The sequence below is a fragment of the Mustelus asterias genome, chromosome 16, assembly GCF_964213995.1.
Source record: "Mustelus asterias chromosome 16, sMusAst1.hap1.1, whole genome shotgun sequence".
NCBI lineage: Eukaryota > Metazoa > Chordata > Chondrichthyes > Carcharhiniformes > Triakidae > Mustelus > Mustelus asterias.
Window position 1 is genome coordinate 71460238 of NC_135816.1, and position 21876 is coordinate 71482113.

The window sequence follows — 21876 nt, forward strand, 5'->3', positions numbered from 1 at the left end:
TCAGAGACAATGGTTGGATATGGGAAAATTGAGCTAGAACATGCCTTTAAGCAAATTACTGATAATTTGAATTTCAATCCCCTCAACTGGCCAATATGCTGCTTCAAAATACTAATCCAGATTACACTGTTTTCTTTTTAAATGTTGATGGGGCATCAGCAAACACACTTAAATGCAGCCCCATCTACAAGAGGGTCACTTTATGGATTGTTCAGAAGTCCAATACAGGGTAGCTGCTGGTACATTTATAACTTCTGAAGACATTTCTGGACACACAAAGTCTATTTGTCGGACAAAAGAGACATAGTTTCCATAATTGATGGTGGGAATGAGTACTTTGTGTACCACTGTAAAAGCTATGTAATTCAGTTTTAAACTGTGCCAAAGCATCAGAAGATTGAAAGTTCAAGTCCTGTTCTAGACAGTCAAGTAGACAATCTCGGTGGACACTCCAGTATGATGCTGTGAGAAGGCTGCAGGTTCCCTCTGTTGGCCCACATGGATGCAAACAATTCCAAAACACAAATTAGAAGAACAAGGAAGGTTTCCTTGTTGCCATAGCCCTCGCCAATATTTATCCCTAAACATCACTGAAACAGGTTATCTGGTCATTAACACTGTGCTGTTTGTGAAATCTTGCTGTGCACACAACAACCACCACGTTTCCTATAGTACAAACGCAGGTAATCTTCAAAAGTACGTAATTGACTGGAAACCTCTTTACGATGTCTTGAGGTCATGAAAGGCACTTCACCATTGCACCTTTTTAAAAATAATTTATGGGAAGTGGGCATCGCTAGCAAAGCCAGCATTTGTTTCCATCCCCAATTGCCCATGAACTGAGTGACCTGTCCAGCCAACTCACAGGGCAGTTAACAGCCAATCACATTGCTGTGGATCAGGTAAATGGCAGAATTCCTTCCCTAAAGGGCATCACTGAACCTTTGTTACAGCAATCAGCAAAATTACCAAGACTGTCTTTATATTCCAGATTTCATTGACTGAATTTAAGTTCCACCAACTGCCGTGGAGCAATAGCCTGAACCTCTGGATAATTAGATCAGCGACATTACCACCATGTCACCATCTCCCCCTTTCAGTCATTAAACAGGTCTGCAGTCACTTCAAAAGTCATGATGTGGAGATGCCGGTGTTGGACTGGGGTAAACACAGTAAGAAGTTTAACAACACCAGGTTAAAGTTCAACAGGTTTATTTGGTAGCAAAAGCCACACAAGCTTTCGGAGCTCCAAGCCCCTTCTTCAGGTGAAGGGGCTTGGAGCTCTGAAAGCTTGTGTGGCTTTTGCTACCAAATAAACCTGTTGAACTTTAACCTGGTGTGGTTAAACTTCTTACTGTGTCACTTCAAAAGCACAGAACATTGTTCTAAAACAGCTTTTGAGCATATCTGATTGAAAGTGAAACAAAAACTATTCTTTGCATGATTGCATCTCACTAACCAACAGGGATTTGCAAGTGACAAGAGGTTTGGGAAGAATTCCCTCCCCCACCAAGTTTGCTTATTTGAGGCAACATCTGAAATAAATTCAAATAGTTGTTGGGCAATGTGATTTTGAGCTTTAATGACTATTTGGAATAAATCAAAGAGTTAATGCTGCTCGTCTTTTACAAGCCACAGACGACAGTTTCAGAGAGATCAATACTAATGCATTAAAGGAAAAAGATGGTTGTGATAAATCAGATCTTTACAGTAGGTATACAGTAAGGTAGAAATGTTTGTTTTTGAAACTTGTGGATCAGATTCTTGCAGTACTTGAGGAACCCTGTCAGTCATTTCTCCTCTCAAATGTTCAGACTCAGTAATTGATATTTGCCAGAACAAACTACATCCTAATGTACAGATAATCAAAGCAAAGTTACTTATTGATAGCCAGGCTTTTAGTTTACCATGTGACAAACACAAAGGATTTGCATTTTTTTGGAACCTCAATTTCCTAAAGTGTTTCACTACTAAACAAAGAACAGTACAGCACAGGAAACAGGCCCTTCAGCCCTCCAAGCCTGTGCCGCTCCTTGGTCCAACTGGACCAATCGTTTGTATCCCTCCATTCCCAGGCTGCTCATGTGACTATCCAGGTAAGTCTTAAACGATGTCAGCGTGTCTGCCTCCACCACCCTACTTGGCAGCGCATTCCAGGCCCCCACCACCCTCTGTGTAAAAAAACATCCCTCTAACATCCGAGTTATACTTCGCCCCTCTCACCTTGAGCCCATGGCCCCTCGTGATCGTCACTTCTGATCTGGGAAAAAGCTTCTCACCGTTCACCCTATCTATCCCCTTCATAATCTTGTACACCTCTATTAGATCTCCCCTCATTCTCCGTCTTTCCAAGGAGAACAACCCCAGTTTACCCAATCTCTCCTCATAGCTAAGACCCTCCATACCAGGCAACATCCTGGTAAACCTTCTCTGCACTCTCTCTAACGCCTCCACGTCCTTCTGGTAGTGCGGCGACCAGAACTGGACGCAGTACTCCAAATGTGGCCTAACCAGCGTTCTATACAGCTGCATCATCAGACTCCAGCTTTTATACTCTATACCCCGTCCTATAAAGGCAAGCATACCATATGCTAAAGAAGTATTTTTGAAATGTATTTTTGTTATAATGCAGGCAAAAGCAACATTCAATTTAGATACTGTCAGATCCAACAAACAAATACAAGACGATGATCAGACATCCTTATGTACATCTGAGAAGACAGACAGGACCTTGATTTAATATCACATCAAAAAATGCACATCAGACAATACATCACTCTCTCATTACTGCATTGAGATTTCAGCCTAGGATTTGTGCTCATGTCTCTGAAATAGAGCTTGAACTTGATCTCTAAATTGAACTCTAAATCATAGGCAAAAATGTTGCCTCAGAGCCAAAATCTGATACTGGTCAAATGTGCTAGTGTTGTAATTCACCAAAATGAGCTGATGATCAAAAATCAAATACCACTTACTACATTGAAACATTTAGCTATCGAAGAGAATTGGGCAATTTTTCTACAGCCTGAAAAACAAGCAGTATGTATTCGAACTGCAGAATGGTGCATGATTCTTTAAATTTAAAAAAATGCATGTATTTGAGGCTACTGAACTTAACGTCAATTTAACTGTAGCATCGTCCAAAGGTGCCAAATTCCAGATGTAAATTTAAACCAAAGTTCCATTGGTCTACTCAGGTGGATATAAAAATGGTTTTATATTGATTCAAGAGGTGCAAAAGGTCTTGGTGTCCTAGCTGAAAATCTTCATTCAACCAATAACAAAAATATATATCTTTATCTTATTTGCTGTTGCTGCAATGTGTAAATTGGTTGGCATTTATATTTGCCTAACAAGGACTATACTTCAGAAATAAATCATTGACTGTAAAGTATTTGGAGGTGACCTGAAGATATGAAAGACAAAATTTAAGTTACTTTTAGAATTCTATCCCCAAACACAAAAAGTTATGAACATTTGGTCCTCCAGTTTAAACATTATTTGAACCCCCAGTCCTTGTGAACTATTTACCATACAGTAATTATTTTGCTAGTCTCGTTGATCTGAAACACAAGTAGACACTATTTAATTGTAAAGTCACTTCATACAGACTTGTTATTAAATCTCTTGATTGTTCCATTTGCGCTATCTTTTTAAGGAGCTGTAGTTTACATAGTCAATCGCAATCAATCACTAAAAAGTTCATGGATGTTTCCAGTTCTGCTCGTTTTATGTTTAAGAACAAGATTTGGTTGAACAGAGCAGTGCATTATATCTGCATAGAATGCACACAAAATACCAGTTGTAGCTATTTTAAGATCAACAGAGCTCCAATTATTCCAATTTACACTTGAGGTCAGAGTTAAATCCAAAATATTCCCAAACTGTAAAGTTAATTTACTCGAGAGATAATGGTCCATTGTGATGCAAACTGCACCATTTTACCCCTCCAGCCTGCTTATGAGCTTATAAATTAGTTTTTCAGATATTATTCCCTGAATGCTAGTATTCTTCCTTGCCTTGGATACCTCTTCAGATTGAAGATCTAGCTGCTACCAAGTTTTATCGCCACACATATGTATAAAGATCAGGGTCTGGGGTCAGACCACTGATCTCACTCAGTTGAATGGGAGCTGTTCAAGATGATCACACTGGTGACACATCAAAGATAACAAATCAAACACAGCAAGCCCACATTCAGGTGCTTCATTAACCAACAGTAAATTTTTTTTACTGATAAAAACCTTTTTTCAACAATTTAGTACATTTCACATAGATAATACTTTTCAATAATTAAAGATACAATTAATTCCAAATTACTTTTCTCAGGATATGGATGACACCATCAGCCCTAAATTTATCATCCATCACCTATTGTGCCCAAGAAGGCTCCATTGATTGATTTTACAAAGTGGCTGATAAACCATTTGAGAGGGCATTAAAAGTCAACCGTTTAGTTGACACGTGTAGACAGTATCATAGGAACGGGATGACAGTGGTACAGATTGAATGGTTGAGACTATGGACAAATTTAAAATCTAACATTAATACACTAAGGGCCTTACAGGTTTCAGAATCTAGTCAGCGTTATCATCTACTAACTCTTCGTAATATCTGGTTTAATCTGTATTAAGGAGAACGGATAGGGCAGACAGAAAATATTTTGACTGTTAGGGAGTCTGGGACTCTATTTAAAATGCATAGTTTACAAATTAGAATCTGGCCTTCCAGGAGTGAAATTAGGAAACACTTCTACATACAAAAAGGTGGCAGCAGTTTGGAATACTCGTCTACAACCAGCAATTGCAAATTTTAAAGTGGACATTGATAGAATTTTGTTGTGACAACCTTTGATCCAAAACCAGTTACAGTATGGCAAATTTTTTACATTTGTAAAAAAATGTTTCAAAAGCACATTTTAGAATTTGTACCACTTGCAAAGGAACAACCATTCTTTTTGGATAAAGAAAAAAATCCTGGTCAATGTGATCTAGTGACCCTTGACTTGTAACAATACCCATAGTAAGTTAAAATACAGAGGCCATGTAGATTCAGTTCTGCAGCTGGGATGCTGAGAACAGAGAAGATACATTTACAATAAGGAGCTGCGTGTGAGTTGAAAAGACCAGAAAGCTGAAGACAAGATTACAGCAGGGACTGTGAATTAAATAATTCTTGTGCTTCTGCTTAGTTTTTTTCAGAGCCAACTAGACTGTTTATTGGGGTTTACTAAAGGAGTTTCTGGGAAATCTGTGCCATCAAGATTGTCATGGATCTAGCTCATAAGGTTCTTCAGGAATGTGCCATTTGAGTAACAACCACCTCTTGGAACTCAGAGTGGAGCTGCTGCTGAAGGTGAGTAGAGGACTAAATCCATCGAGTGGAAAAAATGAGACACCATACATATTGGAGATCAAGTTGGAAGGATTCCATTTAGTGCCAGATTTTGGCAGCAAGTGATGTGTGTGCTTGTAATTTCAAGAGACATTTCTTTATTTGATCAACTATTTGAAGTGAAGTTCTTCTTCGAATAAAATATCATTTGTCTCTTATTTCATGTTTTGAATTGTGTTAAAGTAGAAGTTACAAAAGGTGAAATCGTGTTAGTAATTTCTTTAAGAGGGCGGGGCCATTCGGTAAATTTGGCTATCTTGTTTTGTGGATCTCCATGAGAATTGCAAGTTACCCAAAAGATTAAAGAACATGGGGCAAAAACAGATAGATGGAGTCAGGTAGCAGATTAGCCATTATCTAACAGAATGGCAGTAAAGGCTCGAAGGGCTAAATGGCCTACCCCATTCCAAAAATCCTAAACTCGAGGACATTACGTACCAGCTGAGTTTCTGAATAACAATCCAGCAGCAATAATACTTTATTTCCAACCAGCCTCAAATTACTATTGAACTTATTTTCACAACTTGCTGTGATCTGAAGCAGCAGCCGCTGAATAACCTCTCTTGCCTGCAACCATCTTCAAATTACTCAGAATTGTTATAATTGAGGTCAATTTAGGAAGGCTTTAAAAACAAATTTTAAGGAAGTATTTTTATACAAAACTTTCAAAAATTCAAAAAGTCAGGAGTTTTCTCTAAAAGTAACTAAATTTCCAGGTTCCATTTGTTAAAGAAAACTTCCTCTTCTGTGAAGTTTTTTAAAAATTCCATCAAGTAAATGTGCCGGTTTTTCTTTCCCTTCCAAAATAAGTACAGTAATGACAATTTAGCAAAGGCTCTCTGTTATAGTTTCCCAGTGATGGATCGCAAATAATTACCGTCATGATTTATAGTAGCAGCAAAGCCACTGTTATTATGTAGCATGCCACCTCCAGTATCAAATACAAGGAAGTTATTAATCGCTGGCATCCACATTAAGGTGTATGAGCCAACAGCAGCTTAACATACATCAGAAAGTTCTAGTTCTTGACTTTCGATATTACAGGCAACCTCCCAACAATGTTGCCAGGCACAGCTGATCTGGACGCATAGTGACTAGATCGAAAGAACTGAGAAGTTCATAATACATCAAATTTAAAATTACTGTCCTTGTCTTTAAATTCCTTATGGCCTTACATTCCTTCTTCCCATCTAACTATATGGATGCACTTTCAGCAATCTAGGCATATAATCCCTTTTGAATTCCTTCTCTATTCAGCCCCAGTACCTCATTACAGAACTTCCAACTATCTTGTCCAACATTAAGTCCTTGATGAGCAGATATTTTCTTCAACTGAATATTATCTTTGGTACCGACCAAAATTGCCACTCCCTAGTTATTGACTACATCCATCTCTCTTGTCACTATCTGAAGCTGAATTTCCTGGTTTGAAACCTTGCCCGTGATTCTTAGCTGTGCCCCTTAAGCGGATACCGGAAATCTGAAAGAATAGAAAATGCTGGAAATACTGATCAGGTCTGAAGCATCTATGGGGAGAAAAAGAGCGCTAAAATTTCAGTTCTGATGAAGGGTCAAGACCTGAAGCAAACTTAGTTTCTCTCTCCAGAGATGCTGTTAAATCTCCTGAGTATTTCCAGCCCTTGCCATTTATTTCTGGCCCCATATCCACTTCAAGTTCTGTAATACCACCTCTGCCCCTGCTTCCGCTCATATGCTAGTCTCAATCAATCTAATACTCATCAAGTTGGACTCCCAGTTTGCATCCTCCACAAGATTGAGCTCATCCAAAACCTGTTGTTCATTTCCCAACTCCCAATTATCTGTCACTCCCTATGCTCTCTGACTGACACTGGCTCCCAACCTTGATATTAAAATGTTCATCCTCATTTTCATATCCTCCCACCATGGTTTATCTATCTGCTTGCTATTTCTAACCTGTTCTAGCCCTGCAATCCAACAAGATCTCTACAAACCTCAAATGCCTCCCTAATTACCTCCCTAATACCCTCCACCTACCTTTTCTCCTTTAAGATACACCTCAAAATCTACCTCTTTAATCAAGTTTTTGGGTTGAACTTGTTTTCATGAAATCAAATAACTTGTTAGACCATTTCAAAGCTCAATTAAGATCAAACATATTTTTGTGGGCTGGAGTCACATACAGGTCAGACAAACAATGACAGTGGGTTTTCTCCCTCGTGAACAGTTGGATGTTTATACAAGTCCAACAACTCCATATGCACTTTCACTGATCCCAGCTTTGAATTTCCTGATTTTTGATTTGGAACCGAAATCACACCGCCACAAGTGAATATTCATGTCTGCTGGAGAATTGTGAGATAATTAACTAAATTATGATTTCAGTAATTTACTTATAAAGCAAGAGTGAAGAAGCAAATTTATACAGGTGCTGCAAATTTGAAACAGAAAACACTGGAAATACCCAACAAGTCAGACTGCATCAATTGAGGAGGCAATTGAATCTTCTGGTATGAAGCCTTCCTCAGAAAGAGCACAATTCTGGGTACAAGCCACCGGAGGTTGTTCTTTCTGGCTGATAACATTGTTCAAGGTGTATACTCGCCTGGAATGCTAACGAAACTAATTTGCGCAACCCAGTTAAAAACGTCACAAGCTGACATTTCCAAATCCCCTGCTCAATTAAAACATAGTGCAAGCATTTGAATTATGAAACTTTTAGTTCAGTCATGCTAAGTACTGTTAGACAAATCAACAACCAGGCCCAATCCTGAAAAACTGGTATTAAGTCAACAATTGTAGCCCTGGTAACCCCTGATAGGTTTCAGCTCTATTTTCTAAAAGGAAAGATCATTCAACATCATGTGAGCAGTGTAGGAAGAGAACACTGACGACTATTCAGGTGCTTTTAAATTGGCACTGTTTATCTGGAGCTGCTTTAGCCTAGTTTATAGATGTCAGTGAACTAAAATAAGATTTAAATCCAGCTCCCTTATCCTGGGAAAAAAATATTGCATGAACAAATTGGCAATTATGTAACACCTTATGGCTCAGTGAAGTGTTGAGACTTTTTTTTAATGCTGAAGGCACGACATAAACAGGATAATTTGTTTTAAATCAAGCATACAGGCATTGTTTTAATGTCATCTGGAAGGTGACATTTCTGACCGTGCGATGCTCCCTCAGTGGTGCAATGACAGCCTAGATTGTGTTCAAATTTCTTCAGATCAAGGCCACCATTTTGAATAACACAACACTCTGAGCCAGTCCTGTTCTCTCTGAGCCTCCACATTACACAGCAGAGATTAGTACCCTAGCTTCTAGCAACATGTAAAACTGTGTATGGAAATTTCTCTCCCTACATCATTTGCGTAAACAGCAATGCAAATGTTCTTTCAATGCAAATGCTCTTTCAAGACAGCTTCATAAACAACACAATGAGATTGCAAAAACATGTTCAAAATGCTACCTATGGGACAAAACATATGTGTTCCAATATATGGAAGCTTTACATTACATGATCAAGATCTGAGAAGTCGTGGTTGCAAAATTCTCAATGCAAGTCTATTTTCCCCATTTTAACCCAAGGACACGGACTTAAGCTTACTTATAACATAGCCAGACTGGCATGATGTACATCCAAATCCAGGTCATGGATACAAGTTAAAGAGACAAAATCCTAATTACAACCCCAGGAATCACATTATATTTCCTTCCAGTCTAAAAACTATCTGCCAACTCTGTTTACTGTCCCTTCAATTTTTTTTGCAATGACTGGTTAGGATTTGGAACACACCATCTGATAGGAAAGTGAAAACAGATTCAATGATAGCTTTTAAAAGGGAATTGGATAAAGCTGTACAGCCATGGTGAAAGAATTGGAGTGCAAGACTAACTGGATTGCTATTGAAAGAGCATTTGCAAGGGCCCAAATGGCCTCCTACCAAGCTGTACTGTTCTATAATCTGTTTTTCAGTTATTTATACTGCAATATACATCCCTCAAGGCACTGAATTCCAAGTTATAACTTGCTATATAAAAAAAATGTTTCCATATTTCACCTCTAAGTCTTAAATCTCTGACCTCTGGTTACCAATCCTTCTGCCACTGGAAACATTGTTTCCATATTTACTGTATGAACACCTCTTCTGAAATTTTCTGTTAACCATTTCTTCTCTACAGCAACCACAGCTTCTCGAAGTCTCTTCACATAACCGAAGGTCCTCACCCCAGTATCTTTCTACTGAATCGTTTCAGCACCCTCTTCATAGCCTTTCCATAGTTATCTTCTCTAAATTGCTGTGCCCAGAATTGGACACTATCCTTCACTTGTGGCCTAACCAGTGTTTATAAAGGGTTAATGTAACATGCATGCTTTTGTACTCTATGCCTCCATTAATAAAACCAAAGGTAATATATCTTCAAACAAAAACAGCTTTCTCAACTTGTCCTGCCACCTCCAGGTCTCTGTTCTTGCACTCCATTTAAAATTGTATAATTTCATTTCTATTGCTTCTCCTCTCTCTACCTACCACAATATATCTGTTCACATTTCTGCATGTTAATATTTCATCACTGTACGTTTTCCTAAAGTCTGATGCTTTCCTTCTCCATTTACTACATTTCCAAATTTTGGTTGTGTGTAAACTTTGAAGTTATACCATGTACATCCAAATTCAGGCTACTGATACAAGTCAAAAAGAAGTGGTCCTAATTATGACCCCAGGAAACACTTTATACTTCCCTCCAGTCTAAAAACAATTATCTACCAATACTATTTACTGTCCCTTAGCCAATTATGTACCTACAGTGCCACTGTCCCTTTAATCATACAATTATCTTTTTATTAACTAATCTATTAAATTATTTGGCCCCTTACTACCTTCGTTAAATCGTCTCTGTACGTTTGTATTCAGTCTCAGCAAGATCCATTTTTAACCCACTGAAATTAGTCCTCCGCCCATGAAGTATTTTTACACTTGGTTGTGTCAATCTCCATAGCTGTTTTAAACCTAATGGTCATTGTTTTCCGCATGCACTAAAACATTTTATTCTCCAGAACTAGATCCAGCACCACTTCCCTCATTGCGTGAGCACACTAGTCAAGAAAATTCTCATGTCATTGCACAATAGATCTTGCACCTTTCCCATATTTGTTACACATCTGATTCCCACTATTTGGTCTTTGGTTACACACTGAGCAATGCAACAATTTCTTTGTTGTTCATAATTTTCACCAAGTAGGTTCTCTGAGCTCTCAACTACCTCATCCTCTTTCAGTGATATAATAGGTAATTTGATCAATACAACCATTCACTCCTTTTCTTGAATTCCTTGTAGCCAGGAATTAAGTTCCTAGTGCTCTCCCTCTTTAAAAGTAAAGTCCCATACAATAATTTTTGCCTACAGTTCACCAACCTTATTTTACCTATTTGCATTTACATATAAACACTCAAATTCTTCTGCGGCTTCATTTGCCTTTCCAGCAGCTTCCAAGACTGATCTACTGAACTAATATTTCCAAACTATAGTATTTATTTGTCTCTTGCTGTCCCCTCTAATGTTTCAGCATGGTCCTTTTTTTATGGGTGAAACATTAAGCCAAGGCCGTATCTGCGCTAAAGTTACAACACAATTAAAAGAATAGCAAGTTGTCCAAGTGCCTTAGACAACACATCCCTCAGTGGAACAAGAAAACAAATTATTTCCATTTATTCTTTTATAGAATCTTCTTGTAAATCAGTTGGCTGCCTCATTTACCAACACAACAGTGACAGAGGTTATTTTAAGTTTTTCATCAGTCTTGTTGAAGAAACAAGATTTCTCACAATCCTGGCTGAAATACAGCATGTTTAATCTCAATTATTGAAAATAGGCCTGAATAAACACACCCTCATGCGATGTAAGTGAACAAAAGAGGCACTGGATTTGGTCAGACATTTTTGAAAGCTGCAAACTGCCAAATAACAAAAGTAATGGATGAAAGAGTAGCAGAAACAGTTCAAATGAACCAGAGAATTTATACACTAAATAGCACAGGTTTCAATTAAAGGGACAAATGAAACAAAGGGGCAAATTAAGCAAAGATAATTGTCTCCTGAAATTAGTCCCGGTGGCTTCAGGGAGCGCAGAAAGCAATGCAGTACCTGGAACAAAGTCCATCACATGATCGAGCAATCTAGATGCAGCTATGTGATCATTAACTTTGAATTTTAACTTCTGCATCCAAGTGGTAGAATTTTTATTTCTGTTTACAACTGACAAAACATATTTTGAAACAGGTTCTACTGCAGGAAAGTCTCTGAAAACTGCTTGATAGAACATTGTTCATACTGGTGGGATGTTTTATGAACTTGTGGCTGTGTTGTTCAAACATTTGGACAGCTGCAGAATATTGAAGTTTAAATGCAGCACATATTTCCTGTAACAAAGCTTATTCCAGTCACAACCTTGCAACAGCCACATCTCTCCCTTGCAGCAGAGCTTTAAACCATCCTTAGATCAACTAACCCAGCCCTCAATGTCAAGAATTCTAGGGCTGTGATCAGTTGATTAATACTAAATATAAATCATTTTTGAATACTGAAATCAAGGACACGCCCACAGAAATAGAAACAAGTCAACATAGTATCTACCTTCAAAATAAAACAAAACAAATCTAGAAACTTCTTAGTCTGACACCAATAATTGAAAAACAATGGATTTAATGACACAAAATTTAAGGATGATTTAGGTATGGAGTAAGATCGTGCATAAGTAAACACAACCTACAATAAGGAAATAAATTGCCTAGAAACCCCAATAATATAGTGGAGGTAATTTCCAGAAAAACTGAGTGTGTCAAAAGTTGGTTGCACCTTCAAATTGGTTTCCTTTTGAAACAGTGGTCAACAGCTTAACAGTTCCTTCTTAAGAAAAAATCAGGCATGTCAAAATTATTTTTGCATTAGCGTGTACTTTTTAAAAAAATTATAAGCTGAAGTACCATGTTTTGATTAAGTGTTCTCAAAACCAGTAAAGCTATGAATAGGAAGGGATAGGCACTATACATTTTTTGGCTGGCTCTCACTAACTTGTCTCTCATCAATATCAGGATTATTGGAAAATTTGAAGCAGACAGCAAGAAGTCGTCCTGTTTTATTGCCTCACTTGTGCCTCTGCAAACTCTAGGTGACGACTCTGCTGTTGTAAACTACTGCAACATCAGGAATTCCTATCTGCAGAGTGCAAATGGTCAAGCCTCTAAAGCAGAAATCATGTTACCGAATGTGAATCACAGGTCGACTCCAGAACCTGGAAAGTTCAATTGAGGTGGACGTAGAATGGAAGCAAAGGGAAGAGCCAATATTTACTGGTGAAGGAGGAAGTACAGCATAAAAGTTCACAGTGGAGCAAGTTACACTTTTTGATGTAGACTTTGGAAACTATTTTAAAGAGTTAATATAATGCATACAAATTGGTCGATGCACTCTTCAAAATATCAATGTATGACAGCATAATGTAAACTAACTGAACCCAATGGGTAAATAGATAAAAGCACAAAAACGAACAATCCATGTCATTTTTTCTTTACAAGTAACTCTTGATAAATTGCTGACGTGTTAATCATTTTAGTTAGGGCATATTGTTCCTTTGAAATGTGCAACAGTATCAAAATAATTGAAGTTTTGCAAAGATAAAAGCACACTGACACTATTTGGTTGCCTACTACTTAAAATTAAAGAGCAACACCAAAACTTTGAGATGATATTTAACTGGAATGGAAATTGGAACCTATTCAAGACTTTCCACTAGAAATGAAGGGTTTTTTAAAAAATGAAGCGTCTAGTGGCTGTTACCTACAGTATTGTGCATTTATTCTCAACTAGTTAGTCAATAGCATTAAATTGGCATTGAATTTGGAAAAGGCATCAGACATTTATGTTTTCCACAATTTTTAAATTATCATCCAGGGGCACAATGCCTTTCAACAAGTTAAAAACTCATGAAGCAGGAAATTGGTCAGTGATCTGATATTTGCTTTCTTGGTCAAGGTTTTTTAGGAATAAATTTGTCTAATAATGCCAATAACTAATGCCACATTATAAAATTCAAAAATGAGTTTAAAAATACATGTGCATTAAGAAATAAGCTTAATGTTCATTTTTTTAAAGTTTTCCTGACTCCACTGCAGAAACAGACTAGGCAGTTAAAAACTTAACTGGTGATGACTCAAAGTGTCGGTTAACTTACACCAGAAGGACCAGTTTATAGCATCACATCTGATTTGCTTAGAAAGCGCCCTTAAACTATGAGCATGTCTTCCAGCACCAAGAACTGAATCAACTGCCGGACCAAACCAGCCTTTTCTATGGTCCAGTCCAACTGCACTGATCAGCACTGCACCCATTCATTATTACTCAAAACATTGTTGTTTCTCCCCCTTCAATTATTGGTATTTAGTCCTCTGAATTATTGCATATTATTTTAAATTTGAAAAGAGAATCACATCAAATGAGCTCCCAGACAGTTAAAATTCCTCCTCTTAGTGATCAAGAAGCACATTTACAGCGGTATAATCTTGCTGCAGGAGAACATCTGCAAGTGAGAACTCTACACATTTCAATTATCTAAATGACACCAGCAAGCATGAGCCAAATCAACAGGTGACTTATTGCATTAACTACAGCAAACAACACAATGTTATGTAATCCAACAAGTAATACTCCAATATAATGCCATATTTTTTAAACTGCACTTATGATTCCATTCTCCATTAGCTTTAGTCCTTTCCTTTGTGCCTGAAGACAGTGACTCCTCACTGACATATAATTTTCTATGTCCTAGTCACCATCTATGTCCTTCACATATGAACCTACATAGTAAATGTCAGCAGGATAAGTGACCTCAGGGCCTCAATCTTGTCCTCCCTCCAAACACAGACTTCCAACAGCAGTCACTAGGTGTCAATGATGTCCAAATCCCTCGTCCTTTATCCCTTTCCTAACAAAGGAGCACCAAGGCCAGCTGTAGCACCAAAACTGCTACCCAGATGGAAGTCAGCAGAGCCCAGAGACTACAAATCTTCCTTGAAAGGGGGGAGGAGAATATTACAAAGAAAAACCAGAGGTCGAATATTGGGTTAATTGTTTCACAGAATTGGTCAGACATTTATCACTTATTTAGAACTTTCTTTTTGTTTTCCTCTGGTGAAACAACTCTACAAACATGATTTTCTTTCAACCATCAGTGGAGTGAGCATCTGAAAGCAGATCCATGCTTGTTACAAAAAACATCCAGGTAATAGTTTTGGAATGTGGGCATGAAGGTATTGGGTCCTGGAATGTAGTACCTTCCCTTGTGGAACAGGTTGATCATGCTTACGGAACTGGGTTGAACTATAATGTTCTTCAGAGTTGAATAGCCTGCTCACAAATAAATAATGGCCTTTTAAACAATATCCTATAGCGCTTCTGGAACTAAACCGTCTTAACTGAATACCTTGAAGATGGGGGAATAAAGGAGGAGAAAAAACAATGAAGTTATCATTGAGTTTATGACTCTAATGAAGTCTGAGAATTCATCATGGTTTACATATCACTGCAACAAAAATCTATCAAAATCAGCATTGAATAAATTTGATGACCCAACTTTCACTGCTTTCTGGGGAAATTTTTTTTTACATACCAACGACCCACAAGAGAAAGAAATTCTCATCTCCATCTTAAAGGGAGATCAAACTGTCTCCCCTAATTTTCTAGTTTATCCCACAAGCTGAAACGTCCTTCAGGTAACCACCCTATTAAGTTCCCTCAGGATCTTATGCTTCAATAAGATACCTCTCATTCTTCTAAACTCCAATGGGATAGCCCGAACCTGTTTACCTTGCTTCATAAGACAAGTCCTTCATCCCAGAAATTGTTGAACCGCTCCTAACCCAATTATATCCTGTTTTCAAATAAGGAGACCAAAACTATACAGGCTACTCAAAATATAGTCTCACCAAGACCCTGCACGGCTGCGGTAAAACTTCCCTACTTTTATATTCCATTCCCATAGCAATAAACACCAACACTTCATTTCCTTTCCTAATCACTTGCTATATTTGTGTATAAATTCATTGTGACTCATGCACCACTGAGTTCTGCAATCTCTCGCCATTTAAATAATATACTGTCTTTCTATTCTTTCTGCCAAAGTAGACATTTTCCCTCATTATACTCCATTTGGTGATTTTTTTTGTCCATTCACTTAACTGGTCTATATCTCTTTGTAAACTCTTCCTCCTCTTGACAACTTATTTTCCTACCTATCTTGATGTGATCAGCAAACTTAGCTACCAAATATTCAATCCCTTCAAGTCAATGATATAGATTCCAAATAGTTAAGACCCATGCACAGATTTCTGTGGCAATAGCATCTTATGTGAAAAAGTGATCAGTGAGCTTTGTTTGTCTGGAGGAACTAGTCCACATTTAAATTGGGTGATAAAATTTGGTGAATAGGTATTTTGTAAACAAAAATATATTTTTTAAAATATTAAAATGTTAAGCTATTTCTTCAAGGCCAACAACCTTATTTTTTAAAATCTGGCTTGGTGTTTGTTTACATTTTAGAAAAATGTCCACATAACCTGCATAAATTAAAAACCAGCCTCCCATCCATTGACTCTGCCTACACTTCCCACTGTCTTGAAAAAGCAGACAGCATAATTAAGGGCCCCACGCATCCCGGACATACTCTCTTCCACCTTCTTCCGTAGGGAAAAAGATACAAAAATCTGAGGTCACGTACCAACCGACTCAAGAACAGCTTCTTCCCTGCTGCCATCAAACTTTTGAATGGACCTACCTTGCACTAGTTGATCTTTCTCTACACCCTAGCTATGACTGTAACACTACATTCTGCACTCTCTCTTTCTTTCTCTATGAACGGTATGCTTTGTCTGTAGAGCATGCCAGTAACAATACTTTGCACTGTACATTAATACATGTGACAATAATTCAAATAAAAAAATGAAAACTGGATTTTACGATCCAAAATTAATCAATATGGTAATCTTAAATACCAATATAGAGAGCAAACAGGAAAAATGTCAGTGAATACCATAAACAAATGTGTGATCTATGGTCAGACTTTCCAGCCTCAGGAAAAGTACATGATGCTAAATGTACTTACATAGGAATCATAAAAGCCCTACAGTGCAGAAGGAGGCCATTCGGCCCATTGAGTCTGCACTGACCACAATCCCACCCAGGCCCTACCCCCACATATTTACCCGCTAAACCCTCTAACCTACGCATCTCAGGACTCACAGGGGCAATTTTTAACCTGGCCAATCAACCTGACCCGCACATCTTTGGACTGTGGGAGGAAACCGGAGCACCCGGAGGAAACCCACGCAGACACGAGGAGAACGTGCAAACTCCACACAGACAGTGACCCAAGCCGGGAATCAAACCCAGGTCCCTGGAGCTGTGAAACAACAGTGCTAACCACTGTGCTACCGTGCCGCCCCAATTGCTGTCAAAGTTTCTGGGAGCTACAGCAGCTTTTGACACCAAAAAAAGTGTTTTGGGCAATCACAAACCTTTCAATTTAGCTAAAAAAATTAAGTACTAAGAACTGTAAATAGATTTTTTAGCAAACACAATGGAAAAGTCTTGCATTTATACAGCAACTTTCACAATCATCTCAAAGTGTTTGCAACTAATGAAATATTTTTCAAATTATGGTCACTGTTATGATGTAGGAAGCACCACATCCAATTTGCATAAAGCAAGCATCCAAATATTTGAGGAACAGACCCTGAACAGGACTCATACAAACTCAAATCATTAACTCAGTTTCTCTATCCATGGATGCTGCCAGACCTGCTGAGGTTTTCCAGCATTTTGTTTTTATTTCAGATTTCCAGCTTCCACAGTATTTTGTTTTTATCCAAATATTTGATTTGGGAAAGTGCATGGATCTGGGTGCTGTGGTTAGAGGAATGATAGCATCAGGAAACTGTTGAGAACCTTTATGACTGGAAACATTGACACTGATGTAAATACACTAAGTTGCACTTACTTTTTAGCAGATGATTAAAGTAGGGCCACACTATAAAAGCAATGATAATTGTCACTCCACGTGAGCCCAACTTGACAAACTTTGAAACTTGTTACTTATTCTGCCTGGCACTAAACCAGGTCTCTACTAATAAACTTCAAAACAGGACAATGGCTCGCAGTATTTCAGAGTAAATTGGACATAAACTTGGAATATTTTGCACAAAATACATTAAAAATTGTCATATCAGATAAGGTGGTCCAAATTTGAAATAGTCATCACAAACTTGTGGATCGAATTATAAATAGGCAAGATTATTGAAAGCAATTCCCCCCTCTGACAAATAAAATCATCAAAAGTCTCAAACAGAATTTATCACTATAAAGCAAGTAATGAGCGCGGTAAGTGAAAAAATGCAAAGATCTGCATTGAGACATCCCAGAGCACTTCACTGCCAATATATTGCCTCTGAAGTGTCATCCCTTGTTCACTGTGTGGGCAAAGCAACTGCCAATTTACATACAGCAAAATCTGTCAAAATAACATTGAGATTGACGACCAAATAATCTGCCTGTTAGTGATGTTAGCCGAGGGATAAACACTGGCCATGACAACAAGCAAGGACAGCCCTACTCTCCTCCGAAATAGTGTACTTGGGAGGGGGGAGAGGGGGGTTCCTCGGTTTTAACAGCTGGTCCAAAGTACAACCCCTCCGATAAGGAGGCACTCCCACTGGGGTGCCAGTCCCTAGATGCAGGTGTGCCAGCACTGCACTGGGCCCGGGCTTGAGGAAACCTCAGAAGGGAGGTAGGTGTGTTTGGGAACGAATTCTCCGGTTGCTCTTGGTGACAGTGAAGTGGAATGGGTGTTGAAAAGATGGGGGAGGCGGGTGTGGAGGATGCCACTCCGGGGGGGGGGGGGGAGCATGATAGTGGCTGGGCCTGACGCCGCGCACCCACTGACGTGTCACCTCCGAGCCAGAGGAGCCGCCGCCACCGCCGCCACCGCCGCCAACTTTCGCCTTTGCGCTCATTTTAACCGCACGCCATGATCTACTCACGCCTTATCCACCAGCTCGCGCATTTTCCACATGTTCAGCATCTTCACCTCCTCTCGCTTCGACAGCGGCCTTTACTCCCCGTCCGGCAATTTGATCTCCTCACTCGGGGCCCTCTCCTCAACCGCCCCCCCAGCAACCACCGCCGCTACTACCGCTGTTGCCCTGCCGCTCAGGTGAAGTAACCCAATAATTCACAGGCAGGACTTGCTGAACAAGAAGCCGGGCTTCCCCCCTCCCTAACCCCCTCCTGCTCTGGGCTCCCGATCACCAACCAGTCACTACGTCAACGCGTCAAACGTCATCACGCCGACCAAATTTTCTGCGTCACCAAAAGGCACCACCCCTTGTGCGGTCAGGCCCCGCCCTCCGCTACCTGTCTCGCCCTGTGGCTCCGCACTCCCTGCTAACAGCATCGCGCTCTGGCCCCGCCAACTGCCTCGTGTTCTGGCCCCGGGCCGCGCCAATTGTATCGCGCTCTGGCCCCGCACTCTGAGATTTTTCTCCTCCTGCACAGTTTCGAGCCGCAGCGCGAGCGCGAAGCGGTTAACGGCGGACGCCCCAGTGCACATTGGGAATTGTAGTCTCCATTCCCCCCTGCAAGCAGCGACTGTGCAGCCGTGGAAACTACACCTCCCACAAGCCCACGCAGGACCCCCCCTTCCCGTTGTCCAACCGCTCTCCTTTTAAGTTAATTTTGTTAGTGTCACAAGCAGGCTAAAATTAACACTGCAATTAAGTTACTGTGAAAATCCCCTAGTTGCCACACTCCGGCGGCTGTTCGGGTACAAAGAAGGCGAATTTAGCTTGGCCAGTGCACCTAACCAGCACGACCTTGGGACTGTGGGAGGAAATCCATGCAGAAACGGGAGAACATGCAAACGCCACAGAATCTGACCCAAGTCGGGAATCGAACTGGGGTGCCTGGCGCTGTCAGGCAGCAGCGCTAACCACTGTGCCAAGGTGCTGCCTGTCCTTGTGCCAATAGTAGGGGTGGGAGCTGTGCACCGGGGCAGTGAATGAGGACTGACGTTTGGAAATTTTTAATGTATGCTTTGAATGTGTACCTGGCAATTTTCTGTAGTTTTATTCAGAATGACGTCAAGGAATACAAGCAAGAAGCAGGTTCAGAGGTGAAGTGACAAAGCAAAGAGTACGAGAAGAGACTGGCAGCCAAACAGTCCAAGAGTATTCTGTCAGGGTGACCAATTTTCCGGGACCATGCCGGTTTTTGACCTCCTGCATCATGTGCAAGGTGTGGGCTTCACAGAATGCCACTTGTCCTGTATATTTCTCTTGTCGCTGCATGATCATGGCTGGTATCTGCGCATACAAAGCCCAGAGCCAGCTGGGTGTCCATGTGCAGTGTCAGGAAATTGAGGCAGTTTAAAATAATTTATATTTATTTTTTGTACGTATTAGAAACATGATAAGCTTAATTTTGTGTTTCTAAATTTTTGTGTTAAGGGTTTATAACATCAGTTCGGTTCAGGTGACTTCATTGTAGTGAGGGTTTTACAACATTAAAGTAAACAGGGTTTAAAGAAAAACTTGGCTGTTGCTTAGCAACCAGGAGCCACCTAAGACAGCAAAAGGTTCTAAGCTAATGGTAGGAGCAGCTGAACACAGGAGAGAAAGAGAGCAGATTTCCAAAAAGAAAGTTCCAGGGAGTGGGCACAAAAGAATGACAGTTGAGTCAGGGAACAAAGAACAAGATCGGAATCAGAACAAGATCCTGTTCAGGAAAAATAAAGTAGAGCGGCAAAAGGGTTCCGAATTAAAGAAACAGCTACAGGAACCAGATTTGAAGTCAGTCATCCGAGCTAATCAGAAGGCTGGTGACTACTTATTACAGGTCAGTGAAGCAGCGATATTCTGTTGGCATGGCTGGATACCTGACCGAGTCTGTGGAAGGAGAAGCTTCAACGTACGTGGTGATCCAGGGGAGAGAAATACCGAGCGATGAGGTTGAAATTGTGGTTTTAATGAAGACATTCAAGAGAAAGCTGTATGTGGGAGAAGATTCCAAAGTGTGCTCTTCAAAGGTGTAGTTTGGAAACTGAAGAAGGGGATTTCTAATCAGCTAATAAGATTCATAGAATGCAAAATTTCAGAGAACAAGGGATCAGTAAATAGTTAAATTGCTGGCTAGGCTAGCATGGCCAGCATTTATTACCCATCCCTAATTGTCCTGAGAAGGTGGTAGTGAGTTGCCTTTTTGAAACACTACAGTCCATGTAGTATAGGTGCATTCACAGTGTTATTCGAGAGGGAGTTCCAGGATTTTGACCCAGTGAAAGTGAAGGAGCAGTGATATATTTCAAATCAGGAAGTCTTGGAGGGAAACTTCCAGGTGGTGGTGATCCCATGCATCTACTGCCTTTGTCCTTCTAGATAGTAGTGGTCGTGGGTTTGGAAGGTGTCAATCAAGCAAACTGTATCCCAGATGGTGTCGAGCTTTTAGAGTGATCTTGGAACTGCACTCACCCAGGCAAGTAGAGAATATTCCATGACACTCCTGACTTGTGCCTTGAAGATGATCGACATTCTTTGGGGGAATCAGAAAGTGAGTTACACACCACAGGATTCCTAGCCTCAACTGCTCTTTTGGCCACAATATTTATATAGCTAGTCCAGTTCAGTTTCTGTACAATGGTAACCATTTCCCAGGATACTAATAGTGCGAGAATTAGGCAATGGTAATGCCATTCAATGTCAAAGGGCGATGGATATATTATCTCTTGATGGAGATGGTCATTGCCTTGCACTTGTGTTGTGCGAATGTTACTTGCCACTTGTCAGCCCAAGCCTGAATATTGCCCAGGTCTCAGAAAATGCTGAGAAAACTCAGCAGGTCTGACAGCATCTGTGGAGAGAGAATAGAGCCAATGTTTTAAGTCTGGATGACCCTTCATCAGAGCTAAAAAGCAAAGAAAATCAGTTAAGATTTATACTATGGGGCGGGTATGGCTGTAATTGGACAAGGGAAATGTAAATAGTGAAGATGAAAGCTGAGAAAGGTGCTTAAAGCATCCATTAAGTGATCAGAATGTATGAATGGCAGAACAGGTACAGATTGTTCAGGGACTACCTGAGGAATGTAGCAATTGGCCTGGGGTGGGGGGGGGTGAGGGGTGCAGTGGTGTTGGAGACAAGATGGAGACAGATTTCAGAAGTGGAAGAATAGAAGTAAGAATGAAAAATGATAAAAATGGATGAATGAGATGAAAAGACAAAGTAAAATAAATGGAAATAGGTTGAAGGTGGAGGGGAGAGTTCATGTTTTAAAGTTGTTGAACACAATGTTCAGTCCGGAAGGCTATATAGTGCCCAATTACAAGATGAGATGCTTTTCCTCCAGTTTGCATTGGGGTTCACTATAACATTGCAAAAGGCCAACAGCAGACATGTGGACA

General features: G+C 39.9%; 1 protein-coding gene across 4 annotated transcripts in view; it reads right to left on the reverse strand.

The window, feature by feature from the left end:
* clint1a (clathrin interactor 1a) overlaps positions 1-18789 on the reverse strand; it is a 172783-nt gene extending 153994 nt beyond the window's left edge. For 3 of the 4 annotated variants that reach the window (XM_078231269.1, XM_078231268.1, XM_078231267.1), the window contains exon 1: positions 18464-18753. In XM_078231269.1, the coding sequence (XP_078087395.1) occupies positions 18464-18504 (41 nt within the window). In that variant the 5' untranslated portion in view covers positions 18505-18753. Of the gene's footprint in view, positions 1-18463 lie in introns of all 4 variants that reach the window. The other variant, XM_078231266.1, reaches the window with a different exon arrangement.
* Positions 18790-21876: the final 3087 nt, after the last annotated feature.